Source organism: Leptopilina boulardi, unplaced genomic scaffold (genome assembly GCF_019393585.1).
Source record: "Leptopilina boulardi isolate dan_hultmark-lab unplaced genomic scaffold, ZJU_Lbou_2.1 LbouV2_165, whole genome shotgun sequence".
Classification (NCBI taxonomy): Eukaryota; Metazoa; Arthropoda; class Insecta; order Hymenoptera; family Figitidae; genus Leptopilina; species Leptopilina boulardi.
The window spans coordinates 22387-38621 of record NW_026137713.1 but is presented as its reverse complement, the minus strand read 5'-3'; the positions used below and the strand labels follow the sequence as shown (position 1 = coordinate 38621).

The 16235-nt window shown below is 25.5% G+C and overlaps 1 protein-coding gene and 1 long non-coding RNA gene across 6 annotated transcripts in view; one reads left to right on the top strand and one right to left on the bottom strand.

Moving 5' to 3' along the window:
- Nucleotides 1–2206, bottom strand: part of LOC127277064 (uncharacterized) — a 48093-nt gene extending 45887 nt beyond the window's left edge. The window contains exon 1 of the mRNA XM_051297882.1: nt 1053–2206. Within this exon, the coding sequence (XP_051153839.1) occupies nt 1053–1220 (168 nt within the window). The 5' untranslated portion in view covers nt 1221–2206. The remainder of the gene's footprint in view (nt 1–1052) is intronic.
- LOC127277065 (uncharacterized) overlaps nt 1–10058 on the top strand; it is a 101602-nt gene extending 91544 nt beyond the window's left edge. For all 5 annotated transcript variants that reach the window (XR_007842312.1, XR_007842313.1, XR_007842314.1 and 2 more), the window contains exon 15: nt 10001–10058. This is a non-coding gene — a long non-coding RNA (uncharacterized LOC127277065). The remainder of the gene's footprint in view (nt 1–10000) is intronic.
- Nucleotides 10059–16235: the final 6177 nt, after the last annotated feature.

Here is a 16235-nt window from a genome sequence, read left to right as displayed (position 1 = left end):
CTTTCATTTGGGAATGTTATACGTTTAGTTAAATTTTTCCAACTTTATTTGCCAACTTTTACAGTCTGAAATTGACGGAAAAAAAAAATGTTTTGCAAAAAATAAATAAGAGAAAATTCTTCTTTTTTAAATTAATTATCAAAATAGTGATTAAATTCTATATTAACAAAAAAAAAAATACGTAATTAAATTATGTAATTATAAAAATGATAAAAATTCTAAAATGAACTATAAAAATAGTTGAAATTATTCTTTGTGTACTTTTTCGCAAATTAATCACTTTATTCGCGTCTTGTAACTGTACATATTCAAACGTTTTTTTTTTTTTTAATTGAATAATCAATTGGTGAAACTAAATATAAAGCAGTTTGATGTGTGTGTGTGTGTGTGCAAAACGATAGAAGATGATACTTGAAAAAATTCATAGAATCAAAATACGAAAAGTCATTTGAATAAATATAATAAATTTTTTTGTGGGTGGCCATTTTATTCTGAGAAGTTCTATTTTATTCACTTGTTGAATTTTACTGTTAGAAATTTCTCATTCGCAAAATTGTGATCAGCATTCATCAGTCACAAAAGATATTTGCGTTTGTCAAATCTAATTCAATGTGCACAAGATAATCAAACAAAAAATAATTCATTCTTATCAATAAAAAAAAATCAAAGACCAAACATATTATGCAAATTGTCGATCGTCTTTTCTGTTGTTAGTTATTTTTTTCTTTTTCAAAAAAATATACTTTTTTTTTTATTTATATTGATTTGTTAAAACTAAAATACTAATCGAAAAATTCCGTTTTGATTTGTATTGTTAATTATTAAATTTTAGTATCAAAAAATCCTGTAAATTTTAATTAGTAATTTTCACTAATTTTTTTTTAGTAAAATTTGGTTTGATAATATATTTTTACTATTCGTGAAAAATAATTAAAAATTAGTGCAAATTTTCACTAATTTAAATTAGTTAGCGAATTCAAATTTAGAAAACAATTTGAAAAAAACAATCGAAATTAAAAAATAGGAAATAGATTCAAAAAAATTTAATTTACCTGTAAATATGGACTAGCGGCAGAAAGAACGAGACGATGAGCAAGAAATCTTGGACCACCAGGACAGCAAAGAGTAACATCAGCAAATCTTTGTGATAACATAGCTTCCCTAAGAAAATCACCCACATCCGGTGCCCTACCGGAAACGCGTATCGCTTCACCCATCATGATTATTAAATGGACCACAAAACAAAAACAAAAAAAAAAAAAAGAAAGAAGAAACACGAGTCACAAAAAGTCTCCGATCATCACACGCACTTATCCTTTCGCTCTCGTTTCTTCTCTTCCCACAGAGTGTACATATATATATATATCATGTGCCGTTCATTGAGCCAATAATATTAATCCACCGGAACAAAAAAAGCACTTTTTTTTGAAATTTTTTTTTAACGATAAATTTTTTTTTTCTTTAATCGATTTCTCTTTCTCTTTCTCCCCGCAAATTATCACAAATTGCACTTAAAGCATCGTTTGTAAATATACAAGAAAACGCACGTGTCTCTTGCCTATGCCATTGCAACGTGATCGGAAATCACATTTTCCAAAACCCAATACAGATTTTATTTAACCGGCAAATTAACCTTCACTTTTGTTTCTCAACTTGAAATAAATATCCTCACGTGGTGAATGGTAATTTTTCATAAGAAAAAATTATGTTTCCTTTTTTCTTAGGTGAGAGAAATTTTTTTTTTTTTTTTTTTTTTTCTAGAGAAAAAATTTTCTTTCAAAATAGAAAATATATTCTTTTTCTATGCCTTCCTCTTTTGCTAGGAAAAATAACAAAAAGAGAAAAATTGTCCTGATTGAAAAAATATTCTCCTTTAAGGACACAAAAAAAAATTTTGTGAAAAAATTTCTCTTTTTTTTATGTAAATAATTGTAATCCTTGTTGAAAAAAATTTTTTTTTTTTTGTCAGAAAAATTAATTTTTTTTAAAGAAACGATGGTTATTATTATTTTTTTTTTCTTTTTATGGTGTTTGTCACGTGGAACTGTGTTGTAACATGGGTGAAAATTAATATTGAAGTGTGTAGTTTTTAAAAAGCAGCAACTAAACTATATAAAATGCTTGTTACAAGCCCTTCGCTGAGCGACTCAGCTGGGCGACTGCCACCTGAACACCTCAGGTGAGCAGGCCACCACCGCGCGGTTTACTCTTTGCAGTCTCTACTCCTCTCGACGTGTATATAGTGTATATAGAAACTCGAAGAGAACTCCTCCCATATTTGACCCCTCTTTACCTCGCGAAGCCACACGAATATTGCTATCGCTGACTTCTTTTACTTCTTGTGGCGTTATATAGTAGTCGTATGTACTTTCATACGTGAGCGCCTTTACGATAGGCCACTCTGGAATGGCTAGTAATTAGACGAAGAGTCAGGAAGACCGCGTATCCTCGTCATACATGCACACACACACACACGCGTGGAAATAATAATAAATAATAAAAATTAGAATTTTTAAAAAAAATTTTATTCGAAACGTACGTACATTTATATTAAAGGAAATATGCGCAAGAAAAACAAAAATAAAACGACTAAAATTAACAATAGATTACATTAACGATTGTTTAAACAATCTTAATAACAAAAGCAATTATTAATAATTGTTAAATTTTAAAAGTGTTTTGAAAAATATTTTACATTTAAAGAACTATGTAAAAAAACAAAAATTAATTGACTAAAAACATCTGTACAGTACATTTGTTAATTAAGATTTGTTTAAACAATATAGATTTTAAAATTAAGTAAATCTGGTAAAAAAAAGGAATCAATCATGAGTGAATTGGGAAAAAAAATTTTCATTAGTTTTATTAAAAGAAAAGAACACTAACAATTAGATTGTTTATAAAATTGTTAATAACAATAATAGTAACTTTTAAAAGTTGTTAAATTTTAACGTTAATTTAAATACAAACTAAATATCAGTTTTTTGAGACTAAAAAAAAAACAAAAATCATTTGTCTAAAAACAACGGTGTAATGAATTTGTTAATTAACGTTTGTTTAAACAATATTAATCTTGCTGCCAGTTTAATTTTTAATAAATATTTTTTTGCCTTAGCCACTTAAAAAGGGGCTCCAGTTTCAAAAAATCGGTTTCCCCATTTTTTTTTTTTATTAATTCTGATAGAAAGAAGTACGTTGATTACGAACTTTTGACGTCAGTTTTCAAAAATTCAAAATGGCGGATCCGAAATGGCGGAAGACTTTTTGAAAATTGATCGAATTCACTTGAAACTTGTTACTCGGGAGTTTATGAAGTCGCTGATTACGAATCCAATGTCCGTTTTTCGAAATTCAAAATGGTAGATCCAAAATAAAAAGGGGTTTTTTTAATTAGCGAATTTGTCAAAATTTTAAATTGAAAATTTTTCATGACTATTAAAATAAAAAGAATTCTAAGAATTAATGACTCCTTAGAAATTCTATAAACTCTTAACACTTGGATGTTAATTTTCTCTTTCAATAAAGAACACATGAGATTTCAATTTCATTTTCTGTTTAATAAAAATACAATAAAATTTCATTACAGTTAGATTTTCTCGGTTTTGTCTTCTTCTTTTTTGTTTGACATTTCAGTTTTGCCAGAATAAAAAAAAAAAAAAATTTCCACTCATATATATACAGGGATATTGCAATCATTCGTATAATTGAATCATTCGTTGGAATTTCTAATTTTAATATACAATCTTATGATCTTATGATAAGTCTCATGGTAGTTTAATAGCTTTTAATAATTGTTATAGTAGTTTAATGGGTTTCAATTATGTTCATTGTTCTTTAATAGTCTTCATGATTTTGCAATGATTTGAAAAAATATTCTCAAAGATTCATATATGTACACTTTGTATTTTTGACTAATGATTTCTTGAATGATCAATATGGTTTAACGATGATAATGATGAACCTTATTACATTTTTTTTTCTATTTATGTTATTGTTTATAAATATTACTTCATCATTGTTATTGTTACTACAATTTTTTTTATTACACTTATTGTAAATTTTTTGTTTTACAATTATTGTATTTTTTTTTAATTGTAAATATGTTTTCAATTATGAAAAACGGATTTGCAAAAATTTGGTTAGAAAAAAAATTTTACTACACTAATTTCAGTTGATGACGATTCAATGAGATAAATCTTGTAAAAGATGTTAGACATTTTACTTTTAATATATAAATGATGATGTGACAGGGGAAAAAAAGTGCAGTTACAAACCTGTTTATCCTTCTACTGAACTTATAGAAAACTCGTCATTTTTGCATCAATATGAATATAATTTACTATACAGTCTGTATGATAATTATAGATCAATTATTATTACTTACAATCGAAAGATTCTTTTAGTCTAAGGTACTTTTACTTATGATGAAAATTATTTTATCACTTTAAAATTTTCTTTTTAAACAAAATTTTTAGTACTTAAATTTTAATCCTTTTTTAAAAATAAAAAATTGTTATTATTACTATTATTATTATTATTATTATCATTATTATTAACATAAAAACAATTTGAAAATATATAAGAAAAATAAATATAATAGTAAAAAATTAATTTGAATATTAAAAATCTTTTTTTTTAATATAAACTGTTTAACGATATTTCTTCTTGTTTCTAAAAATTTGTGTATTTAAAAACCATTATTTATATATGAAAAAAAAATGAAATATTTTCTAAACACAAAACAATGATTCCTTGTGTGTCATTAAACTCATGACCCCAATGGCTTGTAATGAACTATTGTTTAGTTGATCATTGATGACTTTGCATGTGTATATTTGTGTATTCTGAGACGGACATTATTCATAATTCATATATATATATAAGTTTTTATATACATATATATATTTATATTAAAAGTGTAAAAATTGATTTATTTGACGTAACCCGGTTATTTTACAAGCAGAAAGTACCTATAAAGAGGATTTATTTTTCATCTAAAGTGATTGCATATTATACATTTTATAAAATCGAGAGCATAAAAATAAGTAATTGATTAAAAAAGTAAAATAAAAATAAAATAAAAAATAAATTAATAAATAAATTTCTTTGATTTGTTTTCTTTAATTGAAAATAAAATTTTCTTTGAATTAAAGAAATTTGTGCATTAAATTAAAGAAATTCTAACATTGATATTTATAGGGTCAAAGAAACAATTATTTTGAATTAAATAAAAAATTTTTTTGAAACGAAGATAATTTTTTTTTTTTTGAATCAAAGAAAAATTTGTCAAAGAAATTTTTTTTCTTGGTTTAGTTTCAGATACTTGTATTTTTGAAATTTTCTATTTTTGCTAAATATCTATAACACCGTCCGACAAAATTCAACTTTTTTTTTTGACCCACAAAAAAATCCAACATTTTTGGAAACTAGGACCCAAAAAAAATACCCGTGTCTGACCGTTTTTCTAGATCAAGTCATTTGTGGTTTTTAGGGGTGAAAACAGCCTCTAAATAAAAAGTGACAAGATATCTTTTAAAAATTATTAATATTTTATAAAACTTGGTATCTGGCGGTTTTCGGGGTCGCTGATTATTAATCTGATGTCAGATTTTCAAAATTCAAAATGGCGGATTCAATATGGTGGTCAAAATTTTAAAAAGTTATTAAATTTTTTTTTATAACCTTGGTATCTATGGGTTTTTTGGGTCGTTGATGACGAATCTGATGTTAAATTGTCAAAATTCAAAATGGCGGATATAAAATAAAAAATAAATAACTTTTTAAAAATTTGATCGCCATATTGGATCCGCCATTTTGAATTTTGAAAATCTGACATCAGATTAATAATCAGTGACCCCGAAAACCCCCAGATACCAAGTTTTATAAAATATTAATAATTTTTAAAAGATATCATGTCCTTTTTCATTTAGGGGTTGTTTTCACCCCTAAAAACTACAAACGACTTGATCTAGCAAAACGGCCAGATGCGGGTCTTTCTTTTTGGGTCCTAGTTTCCGAAAATGTTAAATTTTTTTGTGGGTCAAAAATTGTGTCGGACGGTGTAACAGTAGAAAAAAATAAAAGATAGTTTTAAACGAAATTAATTGATATGTTAATTTTTCAAACGATGAAAATATGATAATCTACATATTATTGAGTCATATAATAGAAAAAAAAAAAATCAAATCACTTTCGATTCACGTTCAAAAGACTATATTTTTGACAGTTTTTTATATTCGTTTGATTATATGTATATAGGGAATACATAAACACGGTTCCATTCACTTTTTTTCGACCTTCAATATGATTACGTTAGTTCTGCCAAAAAAGAGATTAAATTTCCTAATAGCTCGAATTCCAAAGTGATATCGATTCAAGTTGTAAAGTCTATTGCGTTATGAATGACAGTGATGGAACTGGTTCTATCAATCGACCTTTTCTTATATACATATATATGAAACCGGATTATCGAGTTATATGCATACCACTCATCAAAACAGTTTGTACAGGATTATTATTATTTTTAATTTTTTCAATTGAAATCAGGGTTCAATAATCATTTTAATCAATCATCAGTCAATTAAATACAGCATATTGTTTATAAGAATTTTGAGGTTATGTTTGATTTTCCTTAACCTCAAACCCAACGGTCTTTTGGCCTAGGACTGAATTTTAAGGTTATGTGCGTATTTTGGTCTTTGAGTAGTTTTAACTTCAAATTTAGCGTTCTCTTGACTTAGAATTTTGAATTTTGAGGTTATGTTCGTATCTTGAGCCGAAACTTTAATTTAATTTCGAGGTTATATTCATATTTTGGGCCTGAAGTTTTAATTTTAAACCCAGCGTTGAATTTTAAGGTTATGTTTGTTACACATAACAATATCTTTAGAAAATTGAAAGTAAATTTTAACAAATTTTTCATTAAAAAAAAAAAAAAGTGAATAAACTTTCCCATTCCGTATTAGAATAAATGATGCATATTTCAAATTATCCTTAATTAACCTTATATGTAATCACCACAAATATCTTAAAATTGAAAGTGACAAACGATCTCGCAAAAGTAAAATTAGAAGCAATTTGTAGCTGTTGAATATTCATGAAAGATATTTGTAATAATTGCAAACAGTTTACCTTCTACGTACTATATATAAATATGCGTGTGCGTTCCACATTTATAATATTACAATGTGAAATTCTTATCAATAAAATTATAATAATATACAATAGTTTTTGTTGTTGATGAAACTATATAATTACGTACTAAAAAAAATGATTTATTTCATTTAAATATAATCAATTTACTTGACTATTTTTATAAATGAAGCGAATTATTCTATTTTAAATCAAACAAAACTATTTTCAATAAATTGATAATATTGGTTTCAAATATATTTGTAATAAATATCAAATAATAAAATGCAAATAATTATTCTTTTTATATCAGATAATTATTATTCTCTTTTTTATAATAGTCAAGTAATCGATTATATACATATTATAAAATTTATTTTCCGTGTTTGGAATTTGAAAAAAAAAAACAGTTCCGACTTTTTTCTATTTTTAATTCTCGATTATAAATATTATAATATATTACGGAAGTAGAAATAATAATAAGAAATAGAAAATCAACATAAAATCATAGAAATTTTTTGTACTCTAAAACCGTTATTGAGAGAACGACTTTATGATTGGTGGATATATACATAAAATAAGAGTATATTCTCACCTCTTATGAGTTATACATTTATAAGACACACGAACTAGAGTGAAAGCGACATCACCGTCATCCACGTGGATATACGTTAACATGCCGCAATAATTATAAAATCTATGTTCCGCAGGCGATTCACACATTTTCCTTATATATACCGGATCTAAATATTTAATGAAACCCAAAATTATCTAAAATTACTTAATTCAATCTATTGATGGAATTTTAATTGAATTTTTCAATATTTATATCAATAAATATTTTACAATTTGAAAAATCTACAAGAAATTTGATTTTCCTTTAAAAAAAAAAAACTTATTTTTATAAAATCCACCATTTTGAATCCGCCATTTTGAATTTTGCATTTTTGACAATGAATTCAAATTCAACGACCACGAAAACCCCTGAATTATAAATTTTGAAGCGATTTCGATCATTTTAGAGCAAAAAAATCTTCCGCCATATTGGATCCGCCATTTTGAATTTTGCAATTTTAATTAAGTATTCGAATTTAGTGATCCTAAAAACGCAGTTTCCAATTTTCTCCAAATTTGATGAATTTTTCATTTTTATTCGCTGTGTATCGTAAAATTATTATAAAAAAAAATTTTTTGCTTATTGCTAATGCTAATTGTTAATTTTTTATTTTATTTTAAAAAAAAACAGTATTTTTTTATTATTTGTCGTTCCTCGAGCGTCACAGAGTATGATAATAATGGAGGACAAATTATAGTTATCTCCTAAAATGGAAATATCAATAGAAGATTGAAAGACTGTTTTTTTTTTAATACGCTATAGTGTTTTGTCATAATATTTTGTTGCTGTAACAAGAATCACTAAATCAGATCAAATGGAAAAAAAAGTCAAATGTAAAATTTATTGAATTTCACATTTTTTTTAGAACATTGTCCTAATTGCAAATTAGTGGTAATTGCTCTATCACAAACTAATAACCAATCGTGACGAAACTAATGCTTGAAAAATAATGACAAAAAAAAACTTGTTCTACGTAAAGTACTTGTAAAAATTTTTTTTTTCTCTAACGCACTTGAAGGTACTTCTTTTGAAAATTATTCACGATGCAATAGAAAGCAAATATTGAACTTTAAGAAAAAATATTTTTTTTTTTTTTTTTTTTTGTAAATTTTTCAATGAAAATGTATTTTTAGATGATAATAATCATAATTGTAGGTCAGTTCTCTTATTACTTTGACTAAAATCAATATATATGAATGTGGAGCAGTGGCAATTTTGATTATCAATAATTTTCAAATTTTATTTCAAGCAATAAAACTTTTTATTTTTTATTTAAAATAATAAATAAATAGGTAATAATAAATAACAAAATAAATAAAAAGAACAAAATTTGAATTAGTAAAAAATTGTAACATATAAATTGTTTTCAAAAGAAATTTTTTTCTAAATTTAAATTTTGGAACTTAAAAGAAAGAGCGAAATTAGAGCGTCAATTTTTTCTTTTGAGAAGTTTTAACAAAATTTTGGTCAGTTTTTTTTTTTCATTTGAATACGAAAAAAAATCATTATTGTCTTGCTTATACATATATATATATATATATATATATATATATATATAGAAAAAGGAGAAATTGGCATTCCTCTGGGACGAGGCAAACTTGTGAATTATTATTACTTTACACGACCGTGTAAAACATTACTAACAAAACGACGACCGTTCCATGGTCAGATTGAAAATCCACTGTCAGCATTGAAATTTAGGCTAAATACGTTAGTATCGTATTATATTTAAAATGTGGGTAAAACGGTACGAGTTGAGAATAATATTTGTCTGATAACCGCAGTAACGTGTCTTTCAGAAGCGCTAACAGATTAACAGTAACTTGAGTTTGGTTGAGGGGACAAAAAAAAAAAATAAATAAAAGTCTCACTACAATTTCGAAGGGCAATAAGAAAAAGGACTATTAAATATTTTTTTTTTTTAATTAAATAAAAATCATACTAATTTGAGGTTATGTTCGTATCTTGGTCCTGAACTTTAACCTAATTTTAAGGTTATGTTTGGTAGTTTTAACCTCAAACCCAGTTGTTTCTTGACCTATATAACAAATTTTAAGGTAGTGTACTTATTTTGGCCCTGAAATGTAATCTAATTTTGAGATTAAAAATGTCAATATTTTTTTAAATAACTTATTTACAATATTTTTTTAATCCTGCTTTTCAAAATTCTAACGAAATTCTGTTTCTTCTGTTGTCCCCAATTTTTTTTTTTTTAAATATTGTATTCTAAAAATTGTTCTATATTTGTTGCAGATACGTGAGGGAAAAAAAACAGAGACGTGAAGGTTAATAAACTCAGTATTCTGGAAAGGTGAGTTTCTTGATTCTTGAGTGCGAAAAAACGGATACAATCTTAAAGTAAAAATAAAGTAAATTGGAATCTAGTATAGAGTTATATGATAAGAGATGTGGGAATAACGTTTGATCCCCGATTATATGAAGTATATATATATATATATATATATATAAACTGGTCATATAACTTATATTTATGGTGCAGGATAAATGTCCCAATAATCGACATCATTTCGAGATAAATCTCTCATCTTTGCGTCTTGCACAAAAAAAAGAATTAAATTTACGATTTAATGCTTCGTTAATTTTTTTTTTTATTTTATTGAATAGAAAATTATATTTCAATTGTTTTCATTTCACATTTGAAAATTAATTGACAATTATTTTACGCATATTACAATAAAATAATAATAATAATAATAATAGTAATAATATTAATAATTGTTATTATTATTATCGAATCAGTGACCTAAAAAATTTTTTTTTAATTGACTATCATTTATTTTGCATTTTTTCTTAACGGATCATTTATTTTATTTATTTAAAAAAGTAATTAAAAGATCAATCATGTTTTTGCATGTAACTAATGGATCATTAGACTTGAAATTGAAACAAATGTAATAATTATTAGCAATATAATTTTTTTTTCTTCCTTTAATTAAAGTAAGAAATTTTGCTGTCATTAGGAGACACTATTAGTGAAAAATAAAACAGAAACAAATTTTTTATAAACAGTCAGATAATCATAAACAAATTGGAAAAATAAAAATGAGATAAAATATAAATGTAAAATAAAATAGATTACAAAATATAATTTGAAAAATTAATAATAATTAAAATTATAATTTTCTTTTATATAAAATATATTTTTATCTTGAGAATATAATATAATGAATTGACAATTGATAATTGTCTATAGAATTTATTCTTAATTTGAGAATATTTTAACAAAATAATATTTTAAGAGGACAATTGATTTTAGAAATTGATCCTAAAATATTATATATATATATTCTTTGTTCAGGACAGAAGTCAGGGTTAACAGGTTTATTAGGAAACAAATGCATATTCTTGCATCATACTCTGATATAATTATATTAATGTTACTAGGTAATCAGTGTGACACTAAAATGTATGTAAAATGACCTTTTCTTTATACTCAAAATTTCTCTATTATAATTTCTTATGAAGAGTATTTTTAAATCTATTTTTGATGAAAGTTCAATCTTCTTTCAAAAAATTGGGGTTTCCCCAAAAAAAGTCTATCTTCTCTAAAGGTCGTTATTTTAGTTACATTTCTTTTATTGTCCAGGAAAAAAATTCTTTTCAAAAAAAAAAAAATATGTAGTTCTAGATAAGAAATTTTTTAAAGCTATTTTTTTTAAATGAATACGTTTTAAGATATTTTTTATTTGCTTTTATTTATTTAATTATTTTTATTTATCTGTTTCTATTTATTTATTTATTTATAAATAAATTGTTTTTCAGAAAATTTTTTATAAAAAACTATTGTTTTTTTTTTTTACAAACAAATTTTTAGCAATTTACATATTTTATTTATCGTTATGAAAAAAAAAACACTTTCGATTTTGAGCAAAATTTTACATTTTAATTATAATCAATTCGAAAAATTAAAAGTACAAATTGATCGGTAACTATATACCTATTAAAAATGTAAATATACGCGCGAATGCATAATTTCTAAACGTGACCGTTATGAGCGTGGGATATATTATCTTCTATTTTTTTTCTTCTTCTTCTTTTCGTCCAAAATACTGAAATTGCAAAAAATTTCAACGGCAAACGAGAATAAATTTACTTTGACATTCATTTCACATCAGAATGCGTTTCCGAAGACGCTCAATAAATATATTTACGTTATATATATGTAAAATATAAAAATAAATATTATAAGGAAAGACAAAAATCTTAATAAGAAAGTTACTGATTAACATTTTCTCTCTCTTTTTTTTATTTTAAAAAAATACATACAGGGAATATGAAAAAAATAGTATTAATTCGACTTAGAATGTTTTATTGTATATGCATAAAAAAAATAGTAGAATTATTATGAAATAATTCTCACACATTCGTTTAAAAAAAAAAATATCCATTATGTATTGAGTGACAGTCAAGGTGGTGTGCTACTACTTATATGACAAATCATATTTAGGTCGATAAAACTCGGATCTAGATCGAACGATTGATTTCGTGAAGTGCAGAGTGAAAGTTTGAATTTTTGTTCCTCGATAAAATAAATAATACCTAACATTAAAAAAAAAAAACAAAATTTTATGTTTGACATTCTTTTTGATTTTTTTAATCTCTTTTTTTTAATTTTTTGATGGAATAGGCTCAGAGAAATTATATATTTGTCTCCGAGCCTACTAACTCATTTATTTGCTGCAAATCTATTTTATTTCGTTTAAATAAAAAAATTTTTTGAGCCAATAAAAAATATTATTCTCATTTTAAGAGTGTTTATTCTATTTTAAAAACATTCTTGTTTTGAGAATATTATTTGTATTTTGAGAACGCATTATCCTTTTATTTTTCGAATATTATATTCTAACAGTAAGAATAAATTTCATGAGATATATTTTTAAATAGTAGTCAAGATATTATATTCTTAATCTTAGAATATCGTTTTTTTTTTTTTTTTTTTGCAAGGATAACACTTGAGCTCATATTATAGATAATTTTGAGCAGACGAGATAAGTATCAATTAAGAGTAAAATACATTTGTCTCGTTACATCGAAACGAATATAGGAAGAACGAACGTATATTTTATCAGTATATTCAATGAATAGTATAACTTCCAATGAACATTGCATGTATACAACTAACAACTCGTTATTGGTTACATTTTTCGTCTTTATGTCCCGCTCAAGATAATCTTTTCCATTTTAGATATTGATCTGCATTAAAATCAGTCATTAGTCTCTTACATGACAATATGTGTCTTTTTTACTGCCTTTATAAATAAACAACTATTTTCTTACATTAGATACTCACGAATAATCTATTGTCTATATAGTTACATTCTTGAGATATATATTATGTAGTTGCATTAAAAAAAATTATATTCTCAAATTTAGAATAAATATTTTTTTTTCAAATATTTTATTTCCTACATCAATTTATTTTACTCTTAAAATAAGAATACAATTATAATTTGTTTTTAGTATTTTTAGTATTATTTCCAACATTTATAGATTATATCTTATAATAATTATATTTATAATTATTTAAAATAAGAAAAAAATCCAAAGTTGCAGAGAATCGAACTCGAGTCTTCTGTTAAAATAGGTGTCAACTATTATTATTATTATTATTATTATTATTATTATTATTATTATTATTATTATTTCCTGCTGCTATATGAGAAAAATAACAATTGTAAAATACAAAACAAACAGTTAAAGGCAAAAATTATCGTTGAACTATTATTATAATGAGGATTTGAAGAAACATTCAGAGAATTTCATAGTTACAGCGTCTTAGATTTCATGAAATTTTTCTCCTATCCCATTATCTAAAATCGTGGATGATAGTTACTTAGTTTTTTTTCTCGACATCTGAATACAACTTCCTTGGTAAGAGCAAGGGAAGTTATGGTTTTCTGATTTCTCGCGCGCGCGGCAATTGCAAATGCCTTTTACTTATATATATAAATATATATATGTATATACAATCGTCTATTAGCAAAGTTGCGTGTCGACGCAATTCTAATCAGGAAAATCAGATATATCTTGACCGCAAATCGTATTCTTGTCAAGGACTAGGTCACTGACCTTCAATGTGCATTTGTGCAGAGATTTAAATATGTATATATAAACGACACATATCGATTTTATATACTTAAAATCTTTATTAGCAAATTGCAATTACGGTGAATCCGCGCACTTTCATCTTGAACTATTCTCACGACTCTCAAACCGCGTGCACTTAATTAATTAGTGCTTTTAGTTATAGTTCAATTAATTTACAATTCACTGATTGCCCTAAGAAAAAGGGACATTTATTTTTTGTTGCAATGACCTATAAAAAACAACAATCCATGGGTCAACTTTCTTATACAATTTCATTGCAATTCTTTACAAAAAATACACCTAAAAGTGTAGAAAAAAATTGACAGCCCGATCCGAGTAGAGGAACACCATTTTTATGACCATTAAAGCGATTTTCGTCAAAAAAAAATTTTCAAAATAATTCAATTTTTCTTAGGCAGACTATTTTATTGCATTTTCTTGCACAAAATACACCTAAAAGTGTAGAAAAAAATTGACAGCCCGATCCGAGTAGAGGAACACCATTTTTATGACCATTACAGCGATTTTCGTCAAAAAAAAATTTGCAAAATAATTCAATTTTTCTTAGGCAGACTATTTTATTGCATTTTCTTGCACAAAATACACCTAAAAGTGTAGAAAAAAATTGACAGCCCGATCCGAGTAGAGGAACACCATTTTTATGACCATTAAAGGGATTTTCGTCAAAAAAAAATTTTCAAAATAATTCAATTTTTCTTAGGCAGACTATTTTATTGCATTTTCTTGCACAAAATACACCTAAAAGTGTAGAAAAAAATTGACAGCTCGATCCGAGTAGAGGAACACCATTTTTATGACCATTAAAGCGATTTTCGTAAAAAAAAAATTTTCAAAATAATTCAATTTTTCTTAGGCAGACTATTTTATTGCATTTTCTTGCACAAAATACACCTAAAAGTGTAGAAAAAAATTGACAGCCCGATCCGAGTAGAGGAACACCATTTTTATGACCATTAAAGCGATTTTCGTCAAAAAAAAATTTTCAAAATAATTCAATTTTTCTTAGGCAGACTATTTTATTGCATTTTCTTGCACAAAATACACCTAAAAGTGTAGAAAAAAATTGACAGCCCGATCCGAGTAGAGGAACACCATTTTTATGACCATTACAGCGATTTTCGTCAAAAAAAAATTTTCAAAATAATTCAATTTTTCTTAGGCAGACTATTTTATTGCATTTTCTTGCACAAAATACACCTAATAGTGTAGAAAAAAATTGACAGCCCGATCCGAGTAGAGGAACACCATTTTTATGACCATTAAAGGGATTTTCGTCAAAAAAAAATTTTCAAAATAATTCAATTTTTCTTAGGCAGACTATTTTATTGCATTTTCTTGCACAAAATACACCTAAAAGTGTAGAAAAAAATTGACAGCCCGATCCGAGTAGAGGAACACCATTTTTATGACCATTAAAGGGATTTTCGTCAAAAAAAAATTTTCAAAATAATTCAATTTTTCTTAGGCAGACTATTTTATTGCATTTTCTTGCACAAAATACACCTAAAAGTGTAGAAAAAAATTGACAGCCCGATCCGAGTAGAGGAACACCATTTTTATGACCATTAAAGCGATTTTCGTCAAAAAAAAATTTTCAAAATAATTCAATTTTTCTTAGGCAGACTATTTTATTGCATTTTCTTGCACAAAATACACCTAATAGTGTAGAAAAAAATTGACAGCCCGATCCGAGTAGAGGAACACCATTTTTATGACCATTAAAGGGATTTTCGTCAAAAAAAAATTTTCAAAATAATTCAATTTTTCTTAGGCAGACTATTTTATTGCATTTTCTTGCACAAAATACACCTAAAAGTGTAGAAAAAAATTGACAGCCCGATCCGAGTAGAGGAACACCATTTTTATGACCATTACAGCGATTTTCGTCAAAAAAAAATTTTCAAAATAATTCAATTTTTCTTAGGCAGACTATTTTATTGCATTTTCTTGCACAAAATACACCTAATAGTGTAGAAAAAAATTGACAGCCCGATCCGAGTAGAGGAACACCATTTTTATGACCATTAAAGGGATTTTCGTCAAAAAAAAATTTTCAAAATAATTCAATTTTTCTTAGGCAGACTATTTTATTGCATTTTCTTGCACAAAATACACCTAAAAGTGTAGAAAAAAATTGACAGCCCGATCCGAGTAGAGGAACACCATTTTTATGACCATTAAAGGGATTTTCGTCAAAAAAAAATTTTCAAAATAATTCAATTTTTCTTAGGCAGACTATTTTATTGCATTTTCTTGCACAAAATACACCTAAAAGTGTAGAAAAAAATTGACAGCCCGATCCGAGTAGAGGAACACCATTTTTATGACCATTAAAGGGATTTTCGTCAAAAAAAAATTT